General features: G+C 38.6%; 1 protein-coding gene across 5 annotated transcripts in view; it reads left to right on the forward strand.

The window, feature by feature from the left end:
* Nucleotides 1–17,581, forward strand: part of ANKRD44 (ankyrin repeat domain 44) — a 306,147-nt gene that overhangs the window by 283,175 nt on the left and 5,391 nt on the right. For all 5 annotated transcript variants that reach the window (XM_057744579.1, XM_057744583.1, XM_057744580.1 and 2 more), the window contains exons 21-27: nt 615–831; nt 4,171–4,258; nt 10,756–10,839; nt 11,851–11,996; nt 12,478–12,560; nt 15,146–15,228; nt 16,249–16,340. In XM_057744579.1, the coding sequence (XP_057600562.1) occupies nt 615–831; nt 4,171–4,258; nt 10,756–10,839; nt 11,851–11,996; nt 12,478–12,560; nt 15,146–15,228; nt 16,249–16,340 (793 nt within the window). The remainder of the gene's footprint in view (nt 1–614; nt 832–4,170; nt 4,259–10,755; nt 10,840–11,850; nt 11,997–12,477; nt 12,561–15,145; nt 15,229–16,248; nt 16,341–17,581) is intronic.

Raw genomic sequence — 17,581 nt, forward strand, 5'->3', positions numbered from 1 at the left:
TACACATCTGCTGGACTGTTCTTTAAAGCTTGTCAAATACTCTAAATGAAACAAAAGCAGAAATCAGAAAATTGCTAGGTGCTGACCACCATGATCAATGGAAAGAAGAGGAACTCTAAGTGGTTAATGGCATAATCGTGGGTCTTATTGCTCGAGCACTTCCTGCGGACCACGCAGCAGACCAGGAGCCTTTCTTTACGTATCTCATTAGTCTTCACAACAGCCTTTGTGATCATGATTCCTATCCCCATTTACAGATGGGTAAAGTGAGGCATAGAGAGACAAATTGACTTGTCCAAGTGTTATGAGGGAGCCAGGATTTAACTCACATCCTCCTGATTTTAAAGCTGATGCTTTCCACTGTTTCACGATACCATTCATGGTTCTGTTTGGACAGCCAAGAGATGTTTCTAAAAGGCTGGTGTTCACACAGATCTTGCTGTTATGAATCCTGCTAGGTTGTCCTGCCTCTCTCCTCTGAAGTAGGATAGAGTCTGTTTCCCTTAAGACCTGAGCATACGTCCGCTTACTCTGAGCCCAGCCTCACTTAGCCGACTGCTTTGCTTCCTGAGTCTTCTTAGATTTGTGTTGTGTTTTTAATTGTGATGCACCAGATTATGACGGGACACGAGGAATGTGTGCAAATGCTGCTGGAACAAGAAGTGTCGATTCTGTGTAAAGATTCCAGGGGGAGGACACCCTTGCACTACGCGGCTGCTCGTGGCCACGCCACGTGGCTGAGCGAGCTGCTCCAGATGGCACTTTCCGAGGAGGACTGTTCTTTCAAAGATAACCAAGGCTACACGCCGCTGCACTGGGCTTGTTACAATGGTGAGTTAACTGTCATTTGGCTGATTCCAGTAGACTTCCTACCCCAACACCACCGTGATCTCAGAAGGAGGTGAGAGCATAGCGTCATGCTGTAAACTAGGATTTCCAATCTTTCTGCATTCAGATACCTCAAAAATATATCTTTTTTTTTTTTTTTAAATATTTTTCCCTCCATGGCTACCATGATGCCATAATGGAGTGAAAATTCACTTTACCCTTTTTGGTTAATCAGTGACATGTAACTCCTAATCAGAACTTCTGATGAACTGAAATAACCAGTTTAAATCAGTTTCCTATCTACATGAGATAACCAGGGATTCTACAAGGAATTAAAAGAATACAGCTAAAAACAAACAATATCATGTACTAATCTGTCACGATTGACAGCTGGTAGATGAATAATTTATCTTTCAGCATTTCCTTTTAATGCCTCATATTCTCCATTTATTTAGTTACACTTGCTGCTTAGGAGATTTAAAAATTTGTGTTTCACTTATTTGAATAGAAGGGTAAATGCATGCTATTTGTTACATTTCAAAAACACTGAAGTGTCTAAAGTAAAATTGTCTCCATTTCTAAACTCAACTTCTAATGTAATTTGGTGTTTATCTTTCATAATTTTCCCTTGAGAATGTAAATAAATACATATGTATGTGCATCTGTTTTTTAAAACTAGAATCATACAACAAACATCATTCTGTAACTTTTCTTGTTGTGTACTTACCGTTCTATTGCAGGTATCCTTACAAGCCAATGTGTATTAGTATACATTGATTGTTTTAATAGTTGTATGTTTTGTAGCAGGTAGATATATAGATAGGTAGATATGGACATGCATGAATATGAATGTGTATACCAGAGTTTAATATTTATTCAACCAGATCCCTGTTGATGAACATTCAAATTGTTTTCAGGTTTTCTTCTATTACAGACAGTGCTGCAGTGTGTGTGTTCATATTATAGACCTTATATTCTGTCAGATAAGTTTCCAGAAGTAAAATTACTGATGAAGGCATGTATATTTTTTAATTTTAGTAAATTATACCATATTACTTTGGTATATCATCATTTTTTACTCCACCAACCATGAATACAAAACTGTTTTCCTACTCTTTTGTCAGCCCAAGATATCATCTTTTTAATTTTTGTCAATTTGAAGGGCAAAAAAAAAATGGTAATCACTTTAATTTGTGTTTCCTTGTCTAATAGTGTGTTGATTTGTGTATTTGCATTTCCTCTTCTGGAAATTACTTTTTCCATCTGTTGTGTATTTTTTTTCCCTACTGAGTTGTTTATCTTTTCTCACACATTTGTAGGAGCACCTTGTCTTAGGCTATGAATCCTCTGTGTGTTTCGTGCGTTGCAAACATTTTCTGTCAATCTACCATTTGTCTTTGCTCCTCGTTGATGATGTCTTTTTCCATGCAGAGATTTTGAACTTTTATGTAGTTGAATCCGTCAGATTTTTCTTTTGTGGTACCTAGGTTTACAGTCTTGCTTAAGAAGGTCTCCTACCTCTAAGCTTTTGTGGATATTTTCCCATATATTTTTCATTCTGCTTCTGTTGTTTTATTTTTCCATTTTCAATTTTTCTATTAAAATTTTCACTCAGAAACTATGATTATTGGGTCCCAGAAGGTTTTATGGTGTATCAATTTAATACCTTTCATTATGTTTTTATTACAGCCCTCCTTTTTTCATTGGTTCTGACCTCAATAAAAGTCAAATTCTCTACTTGTTCAATTTGGTTTGCCCCCTCCCTGCCATTGGAAGATTGTAATTTTTTTTTTAATTTACCTGCTAATGGGTGAGGTTTCCCTAACCCCCATCAGAGTTAAGCTGTGAGATCTATATGGTGCTGGAAAACCTACAGAAGGGGGAAGACGCAGTAAGAGTTGATTATAATGGCAGGCAGAAAACCTGCCACAGGCCACATTTTCTCCCCTGGAGTTGGGTGGGATGGGATGGCAGGTCTCTCTGTTCTTAGGCCTCTCCAGGTACAAGCAGGGGAGGGAGAGCATTCCTGTCCCAAACAATTCACCTTTCCAGTACAGTCTTCCAGGTCTGAGGCTTAATCTCCCCTTCCCAGAGTCTCTTTCACCGAGCACTTTGAAATACTGAAAGTCGTTCAAGGATTCCCAGTCCTACCTACATAGACCCTTAGATTGAGGTTCATACAGTCTCCAAGAAATGGTTTGTGTATGTGCTGCCCTAAACAAGGTCCTTTGGGGGAATTCATGCTAATTAAGGGGTTGATGTGTCTGGGACTATTTGAGTGAGGGTTGGATATAGTTGGAAAGCTAAACAGTATAACTTACATAAAGTTAGGAGATTTTTATATTCATTACTTCACATGCTTCTCCCTAAAACCAGTTTCACCTGTTTTCTTTATAGGTACAAGAAAGGTTTGATTTTATTTTAATACTTAAAATTGTCCAATCTACCTCATTCTGAGGCAGATCCGGAGAGAACTCTAATTTAACACTGAACTCGGCCAAGAGAAGTTTCCAGGGCAACAACTTGTATTCCAAAGCCAAATAGCTTTCCCTTCTTGCCTTAACAATTGTACATCGCTTCACAAACCTCACTTAGGTCATTTATCAAGTAAAGCTCCCATCATCCTGTGACACCAGTAGGGCGGGTATTCCTACTCTGATTTTTTATATGTTGCAAACTGAGGCTCACAGATCACATAGCAAGTATGCTGGTAGAGCTGGGGCCCTACTTAAATTCAGTCGATTTGAAGACTACCTGTCATTTTGTTGAAAGTAATTATTCACATTCATTCATCTACTTATTCAAAAATACTTACTGGGCGCATACTACTTGCCAGGAACTGTTCTTGGTGCCATCTTAAATACTATATAGTGTTTTAGAGTCAAAGCCCTCTTCATTGGTGTTTTCTTAAATGCTATTTTCTATCAATCACATCTTCCCTTCCCTAGGGTGCATAATTATAAGTGAACCTATTCATATGGGTGAAAGGGAAATTTTCTGTTGTAAATATGGACAAAGTGAGGCATACCTATGTTAGGCATCTATCTATTAAGAGCTGAGAGCAGCATAGAATTATTCTGCTTGCAAATGAGGTCTCTTCTCTTTCTCTCCACCAGACCATATGGCCTTCACTGTTTTATTTATTCATTATATCTCAGAACACCTGTGAACATAGTTAATAACATTCTGACATTTGGTGAATTTTATTTCATGAAGAATGAATATTCAGCCAATTTAGGAAAATTCATAGGCCAGAATTCAATGCTTAATGAAAAAAAAATAGGTTGAATTAAACAAAGTTTCTTTCTTGGAAGCTCCCTAAATTCTTTTGATTCCTTGCAGGTAATGAAAACTGTATAGAGGTACTTTTGGAGCAAAAATGTTTTCGAAAATTTACCGGTAATCCCTTCACTCCACTGCACTGTGCAATGTAAGTAGAAATGCTGGAAGTTAATGGTGTTGCTTGAATTCTTTAAACTACACATAGAGAAATTGCCTTCTGGGGAAGGAAAAAGCTTTTAGATTATAGATAAGACCAATATATTCCATTTTGCTGCTAAAGGCAAATAAGTCTGATAGCAAAGCACAGTCTCTAACGTTAATGATTTTCTAGGAGCATTTTATGGAGTGCCAAGGTCCCAAGGTGGCTCACAGACCATCCTAGGGAAATTGCAGGAAGGGGTGGACTGAGAAACACAGCACACACCGTGTGAAGAGTTCTTCAGATATACCTCACATCTGTCTGCCAAATTCTAAAAATAAGTTGGGGTTAACAATAATATGCCTGTGGATGATAAGAAAGACATTTTATACCAGGAAGACTTTTCATGTGTGGCAATTCTCCGTTCTTCATAATGTTGAAATTCTTTTTTGGCAAATGTAATTTTTTATTTTATTTTATTTATTTATTTCTATTGGTTCTGTTGGGTCTTTGTTGCTGTGCGTGGGCTTTCTCTAGTTGCAGAGAGCGGGGGCTACTCTTCGATGCAGTGCGCAGGCTTCTCATTGCGGTGGCTTCTCTTGTTGCAGAGCATGGGCTCTAGGCACCCGGGCTTCACTAGTTGCAGCACCTGGGCTCAGTAGTTGTGGCTCACGGGCTCTAGACTGCAGGCTCAGTAGTTGTGGCACACAGGCTTCGTTGCTCCGTGGCACGTGGGATCGTCCCAGACCAGGACTCAAACCCATGTCCCCCGCATTGGCAGGCAGATTCCTAACCACTGTGCCACCAGGGAAGCCCCTGGTAAATGTAATTTTTGCTCCAGTCTCATAGTGTGAATCATTATTCAGAGAATACAGTGGCTTTGAGACAGATTTCCATGGTCAGCTTGGGGGAACATGGTCACCTGAGGCCTGTGTTCACCTGGGGGTTCATGTTCACCTGGGCAGTGATGGACAGCCTGGGGGCCCAAGACTTGGGAGTGCTTTGTCTTTGCCTCATCTCTGCACTTTACATGAAGCTGGGTCATTTGATTGGAAAGATATTAGACATATAAAGTGGATCAGTAAAGAAGAGATAAGAGATTATGAGTGGGAGTGATTTTGAGTCTGAAGAAACATGTCTTTTTCATTTTGGTATATCTCCGAAACATCTAACATGATGCCTTCCTTCCTGGAAGTAGGGGGTTCTGAAGAAATGCTAGGGGTTACAGAGTGTGTACCTTTAGAACTGTTAAAATGATTAAAGAAGACTATTGAAGTGATACACGCAAACTTGATTTTACACTTCATGAAGCAGGAGGTCTCCACTCTCAAGAGTTCAGAGAGCTGCAAAGTGGGGCAGGAGACAGGAAGCTTTGACAGGATGAAAAATAGGGAACAAGGAAAAGCAGGAATGAAAATATCTGATTGGCTGGGGTTGCATATCTGGCTTTATTTGAGGTATTGTAGGAATGGGGCAGTCACCCATATAACATGGTGCTCAGGGACTGGCTACCTAGGTGGTCAGACCTCTAGGCAGATGGAACATTTACAAGAACATGAAAACTAAAAGTTTCGTTTTGCTGACGTGGTTTCTCAGGATGGGTGGCACCTGGCCTACTGAGGAAGGGTTAACGGAAGATCATTTGACAGTCCCCCACTTTTGATCAACCTCTGGCCGAGCAAGAAGTTTGAGCAAATATGGTGGTGTAAGTTACTCTCAGTTATCACGCCTCTTTGTGTTTCAGTATATATTTCACAGGAAATGATATCAGAGTCATCCTTCCAGTTGGAGGAAGACCATCTATTGACTGATTGATGGCTGCATACACTCACCTAAAACCCTTGAGAGAACACAACAGACCAGAGAGATAATTATTATTAATAATAGTAAAAGTATACCTAAGGTTTGCAGGGCAGTCCTAAGCCAGGGTCCCCATGAACCAAACCAGCTAGAATCAAATATGTCAAGAAATGATCCCAAAGAGGGACATACTTCATTAAGCCAGCTGGTCTATTTATGTATTCTTTGTGACTGTCTCCATTTCCCCCAAAGTGTTTATTCAGAGAGTTTGTTCCAGAGAAACTGAGGGATTAGCAATCAGGGGGAAGTTTCTGATGGACAAGACTGCAGGATCACCAGCATTGTAGCAAATCCAACAGGTCGGACGTTGGATTACCCCCATTTGCAATGGCCTGACTCATATGAACAATGATATATCTTTCCGGGCAAGGCAAAAGGTGGATTAAAAAATCATAAAGACCTCCATGGTGTAAGAATTAGGGAAAGGATGGCCAGAGGAATGGCAAGAAATATTCTCGATCCAACATCTTGGGAGGAAGCAGTCTACTTCCGTGGTGGCTACTTCTGGTCAGTTTGATTTTGAGGTCTCTGGCATTTGTGCAGGAGTAGGTATTAGGTGGACCCTTCTTTAATATTGAAATATGCATTCAAGGTTCAACACTGTAATTTGGCAGCAGTGTCCGTGGTCAAGGGTACTTGGTAGGGTCTTTTCCATGAATCTCACTTTTGCAAAAGCATCGGAGTAAAACAATTAAGTGTCTACAAATGACAAAAGACTTACAAGTGCCTATGGTTGAAGATCCAATGAGTTCATTACAATGGACTTGATAAGAAAATTTGGTTATTTCTGTGACACAACATTTGACTGGAATAACTGGAATTATGACTGATAACATTATACCAGGGAATATCAGGTTTTTAGGAATTGTATACAATTTCTGGAACACATATAGATAACATATACCCCTACAAATATAACCTAAGAAGGTTAAACATCACTTCTTATTTGAAGGTGCTTCCTATATAATTTAACATGTCAAATAAGTGTAATTAGTTTATCATTTCTCTTTTTATAAGGAAAGAACAATCTTTTGAGATATTCTAGGGGCCCTGTGGAAAAATCCCAAGGTTTGTTTAAGACTTTATTTAGAATTTGATTTTTAGGAAGTTTGTCAGAATATTAAGCTTTTAAAACATTTGATCAAATAGAATCATAGGTCACTGTGAAACAATACTTAATTACGCATGTAACCAAAATGACAGTTAAAGACTTCGAAGGCAAATACACAGCATTACATAGCAGTTAAAAACAAAAACAAACACAAACCTTAGTTCTTTTAATATTGAGAAGACTGATTTTCCTTAAGTAATCAAAGACCTGGTAAAGTCAGCATGAAGCGCAGTAAATTATTTTGATAAAACACAAAATCTTTGCTTTTCAGGCAGATTATTTAAAAGGTAAAGAAAAACCTTTGTTTACAATTCCTTATTAAGAGCAGACCAATAATCTTTTAAAACAAAACAAAACTTTGTCCTTTTAACAGAGAGAAAAACAAATTCTAATTTTGCTTTAGTGTACTTTTGATATTAAAACTCATTTTTTAAAAACTTAAATCCATTCCAATCTTAGCTAATTCAGCTACGCATAAAATTCCTTTTCCAAGACTCCTTTCCACAAATCTTCTACAACTTTCTTATATCCGGTCAGATTTTGTCCTATTTCAGATTTTGTCCTGGTTCTGGAAAGAATCAGTCATCTTACTTTAGGACAAAATTACTTTCTCTTTTCCCTTACCAAAACAAAATAAAATGAACAAACAACAACAAAAATGTCCTTCATACATTTTCTTATTCCAAAAATATATTCTACTTTTCTTACCTACTTTTCATACACAATTGTTTTCTTTCACTCTTATTTCTAAGTAATTTTAATTGACTAAAATTATTAACCCTTAGAATCCTTAATTTTAAATCTTAAAACTAAGAAATAAGCAACTGTGGACTATGTTACACTAGCACTCTGTGTATTGGCAAATTTATGAATACACTTCATAATTTTTAAAATACATTCTTCCTCATAGTATATTTTTCAGCATGGCACAAAGCATGTTTACTAATAGAACCAAATATCTTTAGTTCCTCTGTAAAAGGAAGCCAAAAGTGGATAAATTTATGTTGAGTAAGTTTCAGTATTTTATCTTATTTGGAAATGGTCTAGATATTCAATGAATATCCATTATTTAATTTATCTCAGTGTAGCTTTACGGTTTCAAGTTACCAAAAGCATTTTGGAAACTGTTTAAAGTAGACATACCATAAAGCATACTTGTTGAAAAGTTCATTTATAAACTTTTATTTTACATCTGTTTGATTTACTGTTCTTTACGATCATGTTTAGATTACTCATGAAAATTTCATGAGACATTAAACAATTAACCATCACCTTAGGTTATCTTTCTTGCTGACAAATTCTGTTACAGAGATAACATGAGCTTATTTGACTTTTAGTAAACATAGGTAGAATAAAAGTTGTATGTCTGCTTTATATTTAATGCTGATAACTCTAAAGACATGCTTGATTTAATTAAACCAAGGATTTGCATAAAACTTTCTAGGACAAATCTTTTTTCCAGTTTCCCTGTTGATTGCAAATGACACGCCAATTTCTGGTGTTTTGATGACTGTGAAACAGGGGAGCCCCGGGTTTTGGGGTTTTTTTTATAAATTTATTTATTTATTTATTTTATTGGCTGTGTTGGGTCTTCGTTGCTGCACACAGGCTTTCTCTAGTTGCGGCGAGTGGGGGCTACTCTTCATTGTAGTGCACTGGCTTCTCATTGCGGTGGCCTCTCTTGTTACAGAGCACGGGCTCCAGGAGTGTGGGCTTCAGTAGTTGCAGCACATGGGCTCAATAGTTGTGGCTCAGAGGCTCTAGAGCGCAGGCTCAATGGTTGTGGGGAACGGGCTTAGTTGCTCCACGGCATGTGGTATCTTCCTGGGGCAGGGATCGAACCCATGTCTCTTGCATTGGCAGGCAGATTCTTACCCACTACGCCACCTAGGAAGTCCTGAGCCCCGGGTATTGTTTTAGGCTTTTGGCCTTGGAATTGTTGCAGTTGTAAGGCCACTAACTTTAAGAAGACTTTTGCTTATGGTCTTATACCCTCTTCAGAATGGAAAGACTCCTGTAGCCAATTCAGGCAGAGAATTGGACAGTGAGTATTCAGGTGAAGGAGGATGGAGGGGAGTAGGAGTCACATTTGTCTTATAGTCTTTTGTTTTAGGTAGCACTGTATCTTTAATTTTTCATTAGCCTTTTGCAATAAATCTTTCAGTAAGGCTATTTTGGATTCTTGAAACCTTCTGGGGGCTTCTGCATACCAATTAAAATAGGTGTTCCTTTCTATTTGTTGATTTGGGAACCCTTGCTTTCAAATGCACTGCTTAAATGAATAATCTTGTATAATTGGAACATTTCCCATAATGGTCATTGTAATTCTGGGTTGTCTTTGTAAGATTTTGCCATTTTTGTAGATATCTATAGCATCCAGGACCACAGTTCTTAGACAAAATAAGCAGGTGTGCTGGAAGGTGGAGCTCTCAATCCTTTGAAACTTGAGAATTCTATTTCTTTAGCTAAGCCTGAGTTTCTTGGAGCCAAGTTAATACCTAAGAGACGTGCTGCTGGGTTGGGGATTTTGTGGTGTTTTACAATGTACTTCATTGCATAGAAACTTTCTTGAGGTTGTTGGGTGCCCTAGTGTCAATGTAAACCATACCATGACCAACTTAGCACAGCACAGGAGTCTTAGATTCAGGTGTGAGCACTATCAGCTTGTCAGTGTTTGATCCGTGCCTAACAATTTTGTGGCTTTGGCTTCTGAGATTCTCATTAACAATAGATCTATTGCTCTTTTCACAAGAAGATTTCTTTATAGTGGCAGATGCTCTAATGGCTGTTAATGGTCTAACTTGTGCCCACGTCGATTTTGATGTGCCATTGGTCAAGACAGTCTGAATCCTTTGTCTTCATTTATTTCCCCAAGTCCCCCAGTGGTTTAAGCTATGCACTTACCTCAAGGTCCCTCTTGGTCCTTTGGCTGCTGCCACCTGCTGTGGACTCCCAATATAATTGTCCCAGACCCTTCCAGGATCCCAGAACCATTCTGGGAACTTTAATAAACCCTTTCTCTTAACAACTTTTGGATAAAGTTTGTTTGGATTGGAAAGCAGCCCGCAAGGGAGCGGAACTCAAATCTCAGAGTGACTTACCCACGGCCTTCAGCAATGACAAGAGGAACAGTGAACTCAGAGGGCTCAGCAGGCACCTCGCCTGTGTGTCTTTCTTGCAGGCTGTTAGTAGTCAGCTTCGAATCTCACTCTCATCACCCAAACTGTTAAAATGATTAAAGAAGACAATTTAGGTGATCCAGAGTTTATTTAACAGTTCATCAAGCAGGCAGTTCTGAGAATTCTTGAGAGTGGAGACTACCCACTTCATGAAGGGTTAGATACAGTTTATTTGTGTGACCTAAATTGTCTTCTTTAATCATAAATTAAATACAGACCACAGATATTTGCATCAGATGTTTTTTTTAATGTGTCAGATTGTTAAACATACAGTGCATAGGAGGATGGAGCAGGAAAGGATATATAATTTTTTAGAGAGCAAGATTTTAAAATTTGAAATCTATTTTTCATTTTAGAATAAATGATCATGAGAATTGTGCATCATTGCTACTTGGGGCCATAGATTCCAGTATTGTCAATTGTAGAGATGACAAAGGCAGGTAAGTATTCCTCAGATGGCATGGCTCTTGTCTTGATGAATCTTAGTCTGCTTTGTGTTTGCAGAGTGGCCAAATATCTATGTTTTTTAATTGAAAAAGGAATATAAAGGCATGGTTTTCAAAAATTAAGTATAATAAGCGATATATAATTTAAAGAAATTACCCTCTTAGCCCAGAAGCCCCAGCCTCTTCCACTGAGAAAGCTACTCCAAACTGTTGTTTCTAAATGTTTATATTCTCCCAAATGTTTTCTGTACATAGCTACAAAAATATATAAAAATATATATGCTTATATTCTTTTTATGCAAATGAGAGCATTCTATAGCAATGCTCTGCTTTTAGCATATCTTGGAATTCTTTCCGTACCAGAACATACATATTTACCATATTCTTTTTAAAGCTGTATATTATTCCATTGACTGGATATGTTATAATTTAATCAGCCTGCCCTCCTTTGAAGAATATTTAGGTTGTTTGAAAATTTTGGTAATTTAACGAGTGGTGTGCTGAACAGTCTAGTATATGTGTCTGTTCACATGACCAAGTGTATCTGGGAGATAAAGTCCTAGAAGTGGAATTTTTTGGCTCAGAGGTCATAGTGTTTAATTTTGATAAATCATGCCAAATTATCCTCCCAAAGAAATCAACTATTCACAGTAAACGATGTAGGCTTTTCAAAAAAGTCAATTATCTATACATTTAAGGCTTAATTTTATGTTTATCAAAGATGAGAGAGAAGTCACTGGAACTCAAGATTAAAGGGTCATAAAGATGCTAATTTTATTATCAGGACCACTTCCTACACCCCCCAAATCTAGTGGTGGCATTCACGTAGGTGACATTTCAGTGTTCACCCTGAAAGGCCTTTGGGGGAACCTAATCACCATCTCTGTAGGCTGATAAGTTTTAAAACCCTAAGACGACACCGTGCACACATTTCTCAGGCATATATAGAAAGAGAGTGTGTTAAGTTTACAGGAAGTTAAAATTACACTTGTTTTAAATCGTTAGGACACCGCTCCACGCAGCAGCATTTGCTGACCACGTGGAGTGCTTGCAGCTTCTTCTGAGACACAGCGCACAAGTGAACGCAGCAGACAATTCAGGGAAAACAGCACTGATGATGGCTGCTGAGAACGGGCAGGCGGGCGCTGTGGGTATGTGCTTGACTTGTGGACTTCGAGTTTATGCCTATCCAAAACCAAAGGCACGTAAAATCGAGAAATTGGTCATTCTCTTGGTATGTACCTGTGAAAAAAGACCAGCGTTTTATTTAAGCCACCTGATCTACTTGCTAATCATCTTCAGCCCCCTGTTAACTTGGTTATTGATGGCCTTTGTCAAACTGAGCCAACCTTTCTGAAGTGAAATCTCTCAACATTTAGAAACCAAGTAGAACAATAGGATCATTTTATCGGGAAATAACAAAACTGTAAAGAGAATTAAATTTAATGCCTGTGGACCTTGGATTTGAATAGAACAATTATAGCAGTAAATTGATCCTTTTTTCTTTAATAATATTAAATATGATCACGTGAGCTGGACAAATTTAAATGTGTTATTTTTTGGTAGTCACTTCTCCAAAATGCATGTAATTAGCATGTGGTCTAAGTAACTTTCTTTTGGCTTTTTCTGCAGATATTTTGGTGAACAGTGCCCAGGCCGACCTGACTGTAAAGGATAAGGACTTGAACACACCCTTACATCTGGCTAGTAGTAAAGTATGTAAATGCATTTGAAACACTTTTACTCAGTATAATATTAATGATGATAATCGTAATAATACGTCAATCTGTCTGTCTCAGAAGTGTTTACCAGGGCTCTTGATGAAGGTGTGTGTTTTCCCAGGATGTTGTCACTCTCAGTAGAGTTGAAGAGGGGAGGCAAAGGGCAGACCCACACAGGGGTTGATGGTCTGTACTTTTCATGGCATTTGCCACTTGAATTCTTGCCACATTCTGGCTTGATGCTGCCACTGTATCTGTCTTCATGGTTGTGGTACCACATTTTGCTTTTAAATACACGTTAGGAGCTTAGTTATATGGCTTCTAAAATATAAGCAGCTCCACATGTTTTCATTTTGCCTTCTTGAAGTCATTGTAATAACACAGCCAAAAAATACTGTCCTCTGAGGCAAATAAATGTACCCGTGTGTGCTTCTGTTCTCTTCCCTTTTACTCTGGTGTGTAGTTCAATACAAAGAATGTGTGTGTTTGTACGTTTAAATTCATTCTGGAAGCTGTTGTTTTTTTTTTAAATAAATTTATTTATTTATTGACTGTGTTGGGTCTTCGTTGCTGTGCACAGGCTTCTCATTGCAGTGGCTTCTCTTGTTGCGGAGCACCGGCTCTAGGGGCACGAACTTCAGCACTTGTGGCTCGCGGATTTAGTTGCTCCACGGCATGTGGGATAGTCCCAGACCAGGGACTGAACCCATGTTGCCTGCATTGGCAGGCACATTCTTAACCACTGTGTCACCAGGGAAGTTCCCTGTCTGTTTTTTTAATAGCGTTTTGTTCACATATAGCTCAAGGTTCCTGCTTCTGTAAACGATAAATGCATGGTTTTACGAGAGTGGGATCATGCTGTTTGACACCCTGCTTTTTTACTGAATCATATATTGTGAATATCTTTCTTTTAAACATCATATATTACAGTGTTTTAGAAGATGTGTAGTATTCTGCCTTAGGGTTGTGCCAGCCTTTATTCAACCCATCCCCTGTAGTTAAACATTTACTTGTTTTCAAAGGTATGCTACAATAAATAATGCTAATTGTAGATATAATAATCTTAATAAATTCCTAAATGTGAAATTAGTGAGTCTAAGGCTATGAACATTTTTAAGACCAAATTGCCCTATAATAAGTTCACAACCATTTACACTCCTCCAGTAGTACATAGGAATGAAAACTCCAAGGGCACTTCTAAATTATCTTTCAGTGTCTCTGTTATAAGGCATAATGTGATGCCAGTTATCACCAGTGATGATGGTTTGTTTCAATGTAGTTGTAGTATAAGAGATGTTATCTATATCCAGTGGTACCAGAAGTCTCAGCTCTTCCTTTCATTGGTTGCATTTTCTTATTTCATACTCTGAGAAGCCTATGGAAACCACAATAAGTGCTCAGATTCATGAAGTTCATTTCAAGGTGTAGTGTTTTCGTGAAAATAAGTACAGTGCTTTTCAGACTTTATTGTACAAATGAGTCCCCTGAGGATCTGGTTGAAATGCAGATTCTGATTTAGTAGGTGTGGGTTGGTGCCTGAGATTCAACATTTCCAACTCCCAGGTGATGCTGACGTTGCTGGTCTGTGGGCCACATTTTGAGCATCAAGGGTTTAGGAAGTGGTGACCCCTTAACAGGGCACCAGGCCTGAAATCGTGAAAGGGTCTCTGATTCTCCATCATTAGTCATAAGATACAGAGGTATATTCTGGATGAGGAAGAAAAGAATGACCTTTCCTGAAAAAGATTCTCTTCATAATATAAGACAGCCAGTGATGATGATACAGATAACAGGTACAATGGGAATTCCAGTGATAGGATCACTGAGGTGGTATTTGAAGGCTTGAGGAAGGATATGGGACTTGGCTCGTGTTTAAAAAGCATTGTTGGGCTTCCCTGGTGGCACGGTGGTTAAGAATCCACCTGCCAATGCAGAGGACACGGGTTCAAGCCCTGGGCCAGGAAGATCCCACATGCTGCGGAACAACTAGGCCCATGTGCCACAACTGCTGAGCCCACATGCCGCAACTAATGAAGCCCACATGCCTAGAGCCTGTGCTCCACAGCAAGAGAAGCCACCGCAATGAGAAGCCTGCACACCACAACTAAGAGTAGCCCCTGCTCTCCACAACTAGAGAGAGCCCATGCAGAGCAATGAAGACCCAACACAGCCAATAAATAAAATAAATACATTTATAAAAATAAATGAAAAATAAAAAAATTAAAAGCATTGTTGAAGAATTTAAAGAACACTCCTAATTCTACTCTCTGTTTACTGGCTGACCTAGCTGAGCTAGCATCTGCTTCAGCTCTCTGGACATTAACTCTAAAAGTTATCTTAGAAATAATAATACTTTAGATCAGATTTATATTATTCAAGTCCTAATAGACCTTACTTAGAATCTTTGAAAATCTGAGGCTGTTTTAATCATTTACTTTTAGGAGAAAAAAGAATTACTCAGAAAATAGCCTATTTTGATATTAGGGCATACATTTTAAACTTAAAGCATAATGAAGTGATTTTTCCAGAACTTTTCTGCATCTCTGTCCCATGTTTCGTATCTTTTTTTAATTCTTTAGGGTCATGAAAAATGTGCCTTGTTAATACTTGACAAGATACAAGATGAGAGCCTTATTAATGCAAAAAACAATGCACTGCAGACGTAAGTGTGACTACTAACATTTGACTAAGTCCCAGATTCATAGTCATTTATTCAACAAATAATAGGAATTTGCTATATGCCGGGCTAGAGCTGGGGAACACAGTGGTGAAAGACACAGACCTGGCTTCTCCTTCGTGAAGTTTACAGTCACATATCTACAAATACTGAGCAAGCTAGACATTTTTAGTTAGAAACTTTCTTTTGATATGCCTTCGTAGAATTTTGTGAGGTCTGTGTTTTTCCTTGCTGATATTTCTAAGGTAATATTAAAAATTTAATATTAGTGGACTGTTGGAAAGTCTTATGAGCTGCCATATTTCAGGAAACTATTTGTTTAAATGTATTAGCATTATGTATTCTTACTGGAAAACAGGTTTTATAAATCAGGTTCCCAGAATACATTTGAAGCATTTCTAAGCTATTTGTCTTAATTATATTTTAATATAATTCAGTGTAATCCTTAGCATGAAAGACCCGAAATCTGCTTCATTTTTTCATTTTAGGAGATTACCCATGCATTTGTTTTAAGGCAAAGGAATATTAGGATTTTTTTTTTCATTAAGATTCTTAAGCAGCATAGCAGAATATATTGGGTTTGATAGTATTCTTTAAGGTATTCTAAATTCAATAAAACATCATTTAGCGCATTTAGCAATAACAAGGAGGTTTAAGATTATACACATGGGTGATAGTAATACCAGTCAGATTGATGAATGGTGAAACAGTGATTCAAATGCTGGCATAGAAAGAACCTTCTAGGCTTCCTGTGACCTGTCACTAAGGTTGTTTGAGGTGTAGAGTATTTGTAGTATCTGCAGAGAAATTTGGGCCAATGTGGAAAAATAGTTGTATCATTAGCACCTGGAAAAGATGTGGTGAACAAATACCTTTTTTTGAAAAAGTAAAAATATTCATGTACTATTTACAGATTCTCAGGTCTTCTTGTTAGCCACGCAGACTACCCAAAATGCCACTTTCTCACACAAATATGTATCACAGTTGACTCTTGTCTTTTTTCAGACCCCTCCACGTTGCCGCACGCAATGGCTTGAAGGTGGTCGTTGAGGAGCTGCTAGCCAAAGGGGCTTGTGTGCTTGCTGTAGATGAAAATGGTAAGTGGGAAAAGTAAGCAGTTACTGCAGGTCCCATGGACCTGCCGTGAAGCCAGAGGAAAATGAGAAAGCCAGGAGCTAGTTAAAAAGGCAGTGAGAACTCTCTCCCCGCTGGAAGTTCCCTGTGTGTGAGCAAGCAAACAAGGATGATTTGTCCTGTCTGTCGTTGTAAAACACATAGTCTCCCTGCAGCCCACCAGTGCCTTCCATGTGCATGCAACGTCAGCAGCTGGTCTCAAACTCCTCAGCGTGGTGGTTCAGATATGTTAGACACACTGGAAAACTTGCCGCGTGGCATGGGAACGCAATTCTGACTGCGTATGCTGAAGAGTTGGGGATCATGCGTGTCATCAGTGCATGTTCAAGGGCTCAAATTAAAACGGAATCTTTGTATTTCAGTTCATTCTGAGATCAAGCCTCTTATGATGATTTTTAAGAACAGGTCAGAACTCCTATTTCCAGTATAAAAATTAATGTCTAGGCTTGAAAGCGTCTTCTGATCTATATCACGTTCCTTTTCTAAATGAGTTAACTCATCACACAAGCTTTCCACTCTGCTTCCTAAGAAATTTTGAAAGCTAATGAGTACTAGAATTGTGGTAAACTACCATGCCTTTTAACCTTGGGAAGCAAAAGAGGAACTTCTGGATATTTATGAATTAAGTGATTTTTCGAATGTGGCATTCATTGTAGCATTTAGTTAAAGTGTTTTAAAATGTATTAACATAACTCAATTAACTGCTTATTACAGGTATTGGAATTAGCAGCTCATGCCTATTTCTCAGAAGTAAGCAGCCACGTGACATCATTAGCTAACTCCTGTTAGTTTTGGTTTTGCAGCCCCGTTTATCCTAGCATGTACCCCGCTCTGTCCCCAGCCTGACTCCTGTAGGAGGTGCAGAAAGTTCTCTATTGCTCCATCTCCTTGGTCTTCCTGCCTTCCCTTCCCTCACATTCTTATCACCACTATATATATATACACACATACCTTAGGGTTGGCATGTCGAGGCCCACAATTTTTCTCCAAAATGCCTGAAGAGACCAGAATAACTTAGTTTTGCCTTTCTGCAGTGTACGTCTGCTGTATCTGAAGCTCGTCCAGCCCATAGCAACCTCTGGAACAAGAGCCCCAGGCCCATAGGCCTGTGTCAGAGCTTAGCTACCTCCCAAAGGTGTAGGAACATTTGGGACAGTTTTGTACAGCACTGCAGTCTTAATGCCTTTACTCCTCGTGGCCTTTG

The sequence above is a fragment of the Hippopotamus amphibius genome, chromosome 8, assembly GCF_030028045.1.
Source record: "Hippopotamus amphibius kiboko isolate mHipAmp2 chromosome 8, mHipAmp2.hap2, whole genome shotgun sequence".
In the NCBI taxonomy this organism is placed as follows: domain Eukaryota; kingdom Metazoa; phylum Chordata; class Mammalia; order Artiodactyla; family Hippopotamidae; genus Hippopotamus; species Hippopotamus amphibius.